This window comes from Alligator sinensis, unplaced genomic scaffold (assembly GCF_000455745.1).
Source record: "Alligator sinensis unplaced genomic scaffold, ASM45574v1 scaffold819_1, whole genome shotgun sequence".
In the NCBI taxonomy this organism is placed as follows: Eukaryota; Metazoa; Chordata; order Crocodylia; family Alligatoridae; genus Alligator; species Alligator sinensis.
In genome coordinates this window covers 418,524-429,080 of record NW_005843030.1, presented here as the reverse complement: position 1 = coordinate 429,080, position 10,557 = coordinate 418,524, and the positions used below count along the sequence as shown (strand labels likewise).

At 45.4% G+C, this 10,557-nt stretch overlaps 1 protein-coding gene across 1 annotated transcript in view; it reads right to left on the bottom strand.

Moving 5' to 3' along the window:
• The window catches only part of LOC102383584 (sperm-associated antigen 17-like), a gene marked incomplete at its 3' end in the record, with an annotated part of 368,781 nt that overhangs the window by 7,692 nt on the left and 350,532 nt on the right, over positions 1-10,557 (bottom strand). The window contains exons 29-31 of the mRNA XM_025193226.1: positions 7,526-7,682; positions 4,528-4,733; positions 4,122-4,266 (exon numbers count right to left, since the gene is read on the bottom strand). Of these exons, the coding sequence (XP_025049011.1) occupies positions 4,122-4,266; positions 4,528-4,733; positions 7,526-7,682 (508 nt within the window). The remainder of the gene's footprint in view (positions 1-4,121; positions 4,267-4,527; positions 4,734-7,525; positions 7,683-10,557) is intronic.

Genomic DNA, 10,557 nt, shown 5'->3' with positions numbered 1-10,557 from the left:
CTTCCTCCCCTTTTTGAAAATGGGGACCACGTTGGCCCTTTTCCAGTCCTCTGGGACTTGGCCTGTGCGCCACGAGCTTTCAAATATTCCTGCTAGTGGCTCTGCAATGATGTCGGCCAGTGCCTTCAGCACCCTCGGATGGAGCTCATCCGGGCCTGCCGACTTAAAGGCATCCAGTTCTTCCAAGTGACTCTGCACCATCTCAGGGTCTACGCATGGAAGTCTGGCGCCTTGCTGCTGCCTCTCTACAATCCCAGTGAGAGACTTGTCGTGCCCCTCACTTAGGAACACTGAGGCAAAGAACTTGTTGAGGAGTTCAGCCTTGTCCCCCCTGTCCGTCACCAATTGTTTCTGCCCATTTAGCAGGGGTCCTATTCCTCCCTTTTTGATTTGTGTATTTGTATATGTGCAATTGTGTCACACCCTCCTGTCTAACAGCGCAATATTGAGATCCTGAGAGTTGGCCTGACCCCACAGGGCAACAATCTGACCAGGAGCAAGTTTGCTCCCTGTCAGCATCTACACATGCATTACTGTGCAGTACCTACTGCACAGTTAGGTTACTATCTGTATTTACAGGTAGCAAACTAACCACACAGTAGACTAATTTACTGTGCAGCAACTGCCTGCATGTGTAGACAGTGACGCTTACTGTGCAATAAAATAGTCTACTGCACAGTAAAGCATCTCATGTACACGCATCCACCATGTAGCATTTTCTGGTCCAGCTCCTCCCACGCTCCTCCCAGAAACAAAGGCACAAAGGGGTGGAACTGTCCTGGATGTCTCTGTTCCTGGGAGAAGCATGGGAAGGTCTGGAGAGGGAAGGGTTACAGCATCAAGCAGTTCCTGCCTGTTTTAGTTTCAGAGCCCTAATGCAGGAGGAGTGCACACATGGCAATTTTATTTTGCTGTTGCTGTTCTGCTACCATAGCAGCATCACAACATACCTGAGGGGCTCCTGTGGCACCCTGGGGTCCCACTGGCATAGTTACACACAGACCATCCCTGAATAATGCTTATCCAACCTTGAATGCCTCCAATGATGGAGATGCCACAACTTTTCTAGGCAGTCTATTCCATTACCTCACTGTTCTATCAGTGAAGAAGTTTCTCTTGATATCTAATCTAAATCTACATTGTTGCAATCACTGGTTGCTGCAAACCACTAGTCCATATCCTGCACTGTACAGCAAGAGAGAAAAGGTGTTGTCCTTTTTACAGCAGTGGTTCAAGTATTTAAAGACTGGTGTCATGTCCCATCTTAAGTACCTTTCCCACAGCTGAACGTGCCTAGTCCCTTCTCCTTGTATGGCTTGTCTTCCAAATTCTTTATTTTTCCTGTTGTTACTTGCCTCTGGAACCTCTTCAGCATCTCTGTCCTTTTAAAAATGTGAAGCTTAAAACTCCACACACCACCCTAAATGAAGTCTAGTAATGCTGAGTAGAGACACTATTGTCTCCCATGTCTTGCACTTAATGCTTCGAATGATGCAACCCAAAAATGCTTTCACCTTTTGCACAACTACATCACACTGCAGATCCATATCGAATCTGTGATCCACCAAGACTCCCAGATCCTCCTCCTCAGTGCTGCCATCCAACCAGGTGTCACCTATGTTGTATCTGTGCTTTTGATTTTTCTTCCAGAGGTGTAGTGCTTTGCATTTCTCAGCATTAAACTTCATCCTGTTAGCTCCAGCCCAGCTTTCCCATATGTCAAGATCCTTCTGAGTTGCTCTTTTATCCTCCAATGTGTTGGCAATCCTTTCCAGTTTTGTGACATCTGGAAATTTGCTCAAGTTCTTTATTCCAGTACCCATATAGTTAATAAACATGCTGAATGTTTGATCCAGGACAGACCCCTGTGGGATTCCACTTCAAGCCCCCTGCCATTCCAACATGGCTCCATTTATAATTTCCCTTTGCTTGCAGCTATTGAGTTGTCTATCCACCTTCTAGTAGGTTTTTTTTTAGCCTACATTTCTCCAACTTGTTTATGAGACTGCAGTGTGGGATTATGTCAAAAGCCCTGCTGAAGTCCAAATATTCTATAGGCACAGCATTTCCTCCAGCCATCCAACTAGTATCCTATTGAAGGAGAGCAGATATGTCATGGATTTGGTCATAGTAAATCCAAAATGGCTGCTCTTGATCAGCCTTTCCTTCTCTAGATGTTTGCAAATGGACTTCCTTATGATTTACTCCAGCAACTTCCCAGGTATTGAGGGGAAGCTAAATCATTTATAGTTCCCTGGATTTTCTTTTTTTGCCTTTTTTTAAAAAGAGGGGCACTATATTGACCTTTTCCCAGTCCTCTGGTACCTTGTCTGTCTCCCATGACTTTGTAAATTGTATTGCTACCAGCTCCAACATTTTATTTGATAGTTCCTTTGTGATGAAGTTTGTCAGGACTCACTGGCTTAAATTCATTCAGACACATCAAAGGCTCTCTAACTGTTTCTTTTGTTAGCTCATCTCTCAGCTTGTCTCCTTCCTTAGCCTTATTATCTCTATGGTTGCAGTTTAACTCTTTTTGTGAAGACTGAGGCAAAGTAGCTGTTGAGATTCTTTGAAATCTTCTGTTAAGATTTTGCCTTGGTTATTTAATGGTGGACTCACAACTATCTTGGTCTTTCTTTTCTGGCCAACATTGTAAAAGGACCTTGCACTGTTACTAGGGGTTTGGGGGGGTCTGAATAGCCCCACACCCCAGAAGCACCTCTGCACAGCCACCCCAGACTGGGGAGATCTCACTGGAGGCTGGGAAACCAGGTCCTGGGACGTCATGAGTCCCACAGCAAGGGAGCTGATGCAGGCGTAGGGGTAAGAGAGGGCTATCCATGTGAACCCAGAGTGGGAAGGATAAAAGACACTGAAAGCAGCCTCAAGATGCTGCACCTTGCCAGGGAGCAGGCTGCCTGGAGCCTGGAGTTGCCAGGGGTTAGGCAGCCACCAGGAGAGCCCAGAGCAGGGCTCTTCTCTGTTTGTTTGTTTGTTTGTTTGTTTGTTTGCTTGTTTCCTTGATCATTTGCTTTGTTGCACAAGCCTGCAGGCTCTGCAAAGCCTCTAAAGGATAAGAGGCAATCAGGAGGTAAAGCCTGGAAGAACCACTGGAAGACAGCTAAGTGCTAACTTATTTGTGTACCTTCTTTTGTTTGTTTTGCATCGCTACCAAGCCTGGGTGGCCTCCTAGTATTATCTACTAGCCTGGCTGCAGTAGAGGGAAGGGTCCTGAACAGTGGGTCCTTGGCCAAAGCCAGCAGCAAAAGTAAAACTGGTCAGCTCAACTAGTATGACCAAACATACCCTGCTGTGATCTGCCCAGACTCTTCCCATAGCAACGTACAAACATATTAAAAGAACCTCAACTTGCCTTTAACTTCCCTCACGAAGTGCAGCTCAATTTACCTTTATCTCCTGGCAAGTTCTCTGCACCACCTCCTCACCAAATTTATGAAGGCCACTGTCCTTTAGTTCTACATGGATCTGGCCTTGTCTGAGTGACAATCTTTCCCTTTGAAAACATGACCTTTCACTGTGTTCCCAAAGTATTGTGAGTCAGCAAGTATAGTCTCCATCCTGAACACAAGTGATATTTTCCACCATGCAAATGGACAGAGAATATGAAATTGTACTGCTGAACAGAGGAAATAAAAACTGCTATTAGCCTTTTTCATTCACAGCCAAAAGCAAACTCCATTCTTCATGGCCAGATTTTATCACAGTCATAATGTCGGTCTCACAGATTCATTCATTTGTAAAGAAAAATCAGCAAAGTTACTGGAGGGCATAGAAAAAAAGAGAGAAAACGTTATTTTTTAAAGTAATGGTTGGAACTGTGCTCCCCAGGGAATGAGAGGCATGTGAGTACCCAGATGGATGAAGAAGGGGAAAATCTACCTCTCTTGCACTCCATACCTCTCTTGCCACAATAAAATAATGTCACAATACATACCAACAAAAGAACATTCACTAAAAAGAAACATCCTAGGCTGAATATCAGATTTATTATCTAGGCTATACATATAAAATTTTAATTAAAAAAATCTATTGTTTGTATTGACATATTCCTGCTTTACGAGTTATAGGAGAGAGAATTATGCCCCTCTTGATTTTACCTGTTTCTTCATAATCCTCAGGTATGAGATGTTTCTCAAAATCTTGATAAAATGTAGTGATTCTAGTACCATCAGCATGATCCACAATCATAGTCCCATCAGTTTTCTGAACCATTATCACCTTGTCTTCTCGTATTACCAGAACCTGGAAGGGCAAAAAAATACCACTTTAACATCATCATCTGTAAAACATTAAAAAGAGAAGATGCTTTAACACTACCAAAGTTTAAGCAGCACAGTCTTATGTAGATTAGTAGCCTGAAGGTTCTTTCACAACCTTGGCATTTTTAACAATATATTATTAGAGATCTTAGGAAATTATCTAATGAACAAATTCTACACTACTTCTAACATTTAGGGAATCAGCCAGATTACTAGACACAGAATAACATCAGAATAACATTACCGTTTCATTAACTGGGTCAGTTGCCTCATAGGTTAATAATGGTTTCAGATCCAATCTCTTTACTCCCTTAGTGGCCACTTGAAAGCCCAATGGAGTAGTTGTTATCCAGGTTCCTGACTCATTCTCTTGCTGTGCAATCTGCCAGGGACCCTCAGGCAATTCATTTTTGGTTGGTTGTGCTATGCTTCCCTTGTGGCTATTCCTTCCTGCAAGAATACAAACAAAAGCCTCTGTATCATTCTAGATATAATGCATAGCCATAGATATGTCAGCAATCTGTAAACTCTCCAGGATTATTGTAACTGACTGTGGAAGGGGGAAGGAGGGAGTGATGGCCCAGGGGAGGGGTTACTGATGAAGTTCTTCAAAGATTAATCTTGGGACAAGTCTTAGGCTATAGGAAGTATTAACACTTGAACCATTTCAGATAGACATACATACTCTTTAAAGCATTCCAGAAACAGCTGCAGTGCTCCAAAATAGTACTTATGGAAACAAGGTACCCTTATGAAGTGCTTTACTTGTTATGGATGCACAGGGACAGGATCTTCTAGAATCTGACAGTGGCTTACTCTCCTCCCAGTCTACAGGGTTGCCCCAGTTTAGCTTTCATTTAATACAAAGTGTGAAGCAGCTGACATGTGGTAAGCACCTTTCTATTTATAACTGCAATTTATTTGTCCATACTGTAAAACATCAAGAGGATTCAGAGGAGGGCCACTCACATGATCAGGGGGCAGCACGGCAGGCCCTACAAGGAGAGGCTATGGGACCTGAACCTGTTCAACCTCCACAAGAGAAGGCTGAGAGGAGATCTGGTGGCTATCTATAAACTGGCCAAGAGAGACCAGGAGGCAATGGGAGAGTCCCTGTTCCCCCGAGAACTACTGTGAATAACAAGGAATAATGGCCATAAGTTGATGGAGAGTAGATTCAGGCTAGATATCAGGAGGCAGTACTTCACAGTCAGGGTGGCTAGGATCTGGAATCAACTTCCAAGGGAAGTGGTGCTCGCTCCTACCCTGAGGGTCTTTAAGAGGCGGCTAGACAGACACCTTGCCAGGGTCATCTGACCTCAGCATTCTTTCCTGCCCATGGCAGGGGGTTGGACTTGATGATCTGCTCAGGTCCCTTCCTACCCTACCAACTGTGAAACTATGAAACTAGTAAGTGGGAAGTGTGCTGATGAAATCTGATTGTGTCACCAAATTGGGAGACATCACTAATTCAGAGGAGGATCCAAACAATATACAGGAAGAATGGAATGACTTTGAGGACTGGAGTAACAGATATGGGATGAAATTAAATGGTACAAAGTACAAGGTCATGCTATCTTACAAGAATTTCTGTTATAAGATGGGAGTACATCATTTGGAAACAACGGAGGAGGTGGAAGACATGGTAAATTGATCACAGGATAACTATAAGCTGACTATTGGATGTAGCCATGAAATAGGCAAATATGATCATAGAATGTATTGGGATAGTAGAAATATACAGTACCCTTGTAAAAGGCCCCAGACTTCACCTGTAATACTGGGCATGTCTACACTTGCACTAATGCACCATGGTTACTGTGCATTAAGTTTAGTACCTGTAATAATGGTACTAACTAAATGTGTAGTAACTGGCACTATTGCACAGTAGTATCAGCACACACCTTTTAAGTGACACTAAGGCACAGTAGACACATTTTACTGTACGTTAGTGTAATAGTATGGCTTTTGCCATGATAAGCTAATGTGCAGTAGAACTAGGCTATTGCATATTTAGCAACTCAGGTAGATGCACCCACTGTGTATCATTATTGTCATCAGTGGGTGCGTCTTCATGTGCAATTAATGCTATACATGGCCAGCTCTGGGGTGGGTGGGGAAATCCTTGTGCAGCCTGGAGCTGGCTAGGACCTGCCCCAGAAGGGTCAGTTTGTGGCCAGCCCCGGGCTGGGTGGGGAAGCAGACACGTCCCCAGTGCTGCTTGGCTCCCAGAAGTACTGGGGCAGAGGTGGGCAGCACCAGGTCTGGGGTGGGCAGAGAGGTACCCCGTCCCCATGCTGCTCAGCTCCCAGCTCCTGGGGGGAGCCAAGAGCTGAGTAGCACCAGAACCAGGGGAGTTCCCCATCTCCTGTGGCCCCCTAGTATTGGGGCTGACCAGGAGCAATTTTACTCCCAGTCAGTATCTATACATGTGCTATTACCTATATTTACACGTAGTAGCTTACTACATAGTAGACTAATTTAATGTGCAGTAAATGTGTGCACATGTAGACAGTGACAGTTTACTGTACAGTAGGTTCAACTACTGCACAGTAAAGAGTCTCATGCAGATACACCCAGTGTTCAAGAAATATTAAATCAAATTGAAACTGGTATAGAGAATAGCTGCTAGCATGATCAGGAGATTGGAGAGCCTGCTTATGAGAAGAAATGAACAAGTTTGGTTTGTTTAGTCTGACAGAAGGCTATAATTACAGTACATTGGAGCAGACTTGACTAATTGGATCTGCTGGAGCATGGTAATTACTATGCTCCAGCAAGCCTCCGCATCGTGTGTATCAGCATCGCTGCATTTCAAAATGGTGGTGGGGGCACATGAGATACTGTGGCACTTTAGAGCAGCTCTTGGAGTTGCTCTAATTAAAGCATCCCTTCCCACCCCCAACCACTGGACCACATGTAAAAGTGCCCTAAGTGTTTATACAAATAGGTTACAGCACATTAAAGAGGGGTGGGGACCCACCAGGTGTCAGACGATTTTAAGTCACTCTCCATGTGTTCTTCTTCCATCATAGTAGGTGAAATGTAAATTCTAGTGACTTATTCTTCAGTGAGAAAAAGTTAAGTTGCCCCAGTTCAGCTTTCATTTAACACAAAGTGTGAAGCAGGTAACATGTGGTAAGCCCCTTTCTATTTATAACTCACTGTAATTTATTTGTCCATATTGTAAAACTGCCCTAATTCCTGGTGCAGCAACTGGAACGTCAAGCTGAAAAGTCTACCTTTCTTGGTGCTGATCTCTGGAGGATGTTCCAATTTGGAGTGTGTCTGGACTTGCAGGTTATTCTCGGGTATAGTGGATGGTGCTGTGCTGGACTGTGGTGGTAGAACAGGGCCAGAATCGGGACTTTTGATCACTGTGCCATCAGCAAAAAGAATCTAGGGGAATTCATGACAGATTACATATGTTAAAGCCATTTTAAACAATAAGAATTCCTCTTAGAACATTCTAATAAAATAAAGTCTGTCTGTCTGTAACACTTTTGGCCAACTGTGCATGCGCCGCTGAGAGGGTGGCCGGTGATTGGCTGCATGGGTTGTCTGGCCCAAGTTTGAGCTGCTGCCGGGGAAGTTTGTGGCGGCAGCAAACATGCTCTGGCTGCCTGAGCAGCAGGGCTTTCCCATGCCTCACTGCCTATGGGGTGGAGGGGAGTGGGAAGGGGGCCCCCTGACATCAGCTGGCAGGAAGGGGCAGGTGACTGGGGCGGATGTGGGGTGGGGGGAGGCAAAGCAGGGGCAAGGTGATGGCTGTTGAGGCCAGGAAGTAAGGAACGGAGGGAAACAGGGAGGGGAGGGGAAGGGGAGGTGAGAGGAAGGGATGGGAGCAGGGAGGGGAGGGTAGGCAGGGGAAAGCCCTGCTGCCAGGCGGAAGCAAGCAGCGGGAGGGAGCCCTCATGCTGGAGGCTGGAGGAGGAGGAGGCGGCGGTGGCAGCAGTGGAGGGAGTCTTTACATGGCCGGCCCCGAAGGGTGAATGAAAGGGTGAGGCATGGCCGGCCCCGAAGGGTGAATGAAAGGGGGAAGTGGGGGGGCATGTAAACACTCCCTGAAATGCATCATTCTTGATAGGCAGTTAGCTAGTAAAGTAAATAAAATGGAAGGTATAGAATCGCAGAGAAAAAGACAAAAGAATTTTGCAGAGTGAGCTACTGAAAGAGGAGTGGGTATCAGGGCAAGATGGCACTGGCAGCAGTTACAGTACAAATATAAAAGCTGTGTGCATATTCAATTACAAAGTGCCAGTATAAAAGTAAAAATAAAGATAATTCTATTTAAATTGTGGATGTCTTTATGGGCAAGTTCTTCCAGAGCTGCTAGCATACAAGGATCAATGTACAGGTCTCTGGCCTGCAGTGGGTACTTTTGAAGCTTGTAGTCCCTATTTATTTTTTTTTTATCAGCCAAAGCGGCTCATAGAAAAATAAGACATTACTTACCCTATAGTACTTGGTTTTTTGAGATGTGCTGTCCGTATCTATTCAGCTGTTAGTGCACATGCATCTTGTGTGTGCAAGATGAGAATACTTGACTACTCCTGACTATCTGGATTAAGTATGCCCTGTGATGGCATGTCTGGAGTGCAAATTTATTGCATTATATAATGATGCCCCAAAACAATGTACTACTTGATGTGAGCTGCCTCCTGAACTGAAAGTCAGTGCTGAGTTAGCCCACCCACATGCTAATTAGCCTATCTACAGCACCAGGCACACATAGCTATGCTGCTTGTAGTTCAGGAGGAAGCCCACAAAGAGAAGTGAGGTATTTTTGGGGACCATATTGCCTGACACAATAAGTTTGCACAGACATGGCTTGAGTGTCCTTGTTCCCCTCAGCTAAGGGCATAAAGGGCAGGTGGGCTGTTCATTTGCCAATCTGGAATATAGGTGCTGTAGCACTATACAGTAGTGGGAAAGGAGCGAAGCCTGTGGAATAAATATGGGCAATATATCCAAAGAGCTACACTTAAAGGAAGCAAGTATTTCTTGAGTCCTTGCTCATCTCTATCCCAGCCACAATTGGTAATATGATATGAAAAGTCAGGCAGCTGGAGTCTATGGAAGGGGTGTTCAACCTCTGGCCCACAAGCCAGATCTGGCCTGCAGAGCCAAGCCATTCAACCCCACAGGGGTCCCCAGGGATCTGAAAATTTGGCAGCAGGACAGCAGTGACAACAATTGATACTCTTCTGCTGCCAAATTTCTGGACCCATGGGGAGCCCCACAAGCCAGAGAGCATGCTGTATCAATGTGCAGACACACTAGGGTTCTCTGAAACCCATAGATATCTAAGTTTTCAACTTTTAAATTCCATGAGCTCCTAAAGTTCTGGGACTCGAAACCTTTCAGTTTTGACATTTCTGAGAAGCTCAGTACTTATCTCACTTTTAAATCCCATCAGGATCCCCACACTAGAAATTCCTCCACTTTTTTTTTTTCCTGAGAGGCCCACTTCATTAGGCATGTTCTGAGAATATCGAGGGTAAAAACAGGGAAGCAGATCAGCTGGGTGGGGTGCCATAGCAAATTTGCTTTTTTGGTGAAACACATCACTTGTTGTTCTATACTGGGACAATGGACAAAGGACAATGGGTGATATGTCCTCTTTGCCCAGAGACTCCTTGTGTCCCTTGTTTCCCTGTATCTCCTTGTTGGGATCCTCACCGGACCCAGAAGAGGCATGGGTCAGCACAAGTTGCCAGGACCCAAACTGTCCTTTGCCAACCGTCTGCATGAAGCATGGGTCAGTGTACATGCTGGCAAGGAGAAGTGTGGTGGTATGGGACCTAAGGAACTTGCACTCACCAGGCCTCCATGCTGGGACCTACATTGGATCCCACACCAACCTGTGCTTCATGTGGAGGCATTAGTCACTGAGTGCCCAAAAAGGAGTCATGGGGTGCCAGGAATTCCCTGGGATGGAAATCCCACACCTCTTTGTGGGAAAGAGGAATTTTCCCATCTCTTTGCCAGGACCTGTGCCACCCTGTGCCTCTGTGTGAAGCATGGGTCACTGTGGGACCCAGCATGGGTCTCAGAGTAGGGGTACCAGGGATTCTCCAGGTCTCATGCCTCAATGTTGGGTCCCAAGCAGGCTTTCCCCACTTACAGACATGCCCTTGGAGATCTCAGGGCAGGCCTCCACAAGTGGCAAACCCCAACTTTCCCGACCTACAGAGAGGTTCCATGGGATTCCTTGGTAGGTCTCTAGGAAGGAAAAGTTGGGCAAGTGCTCCTGGGGCCTGAGAGATCTGAT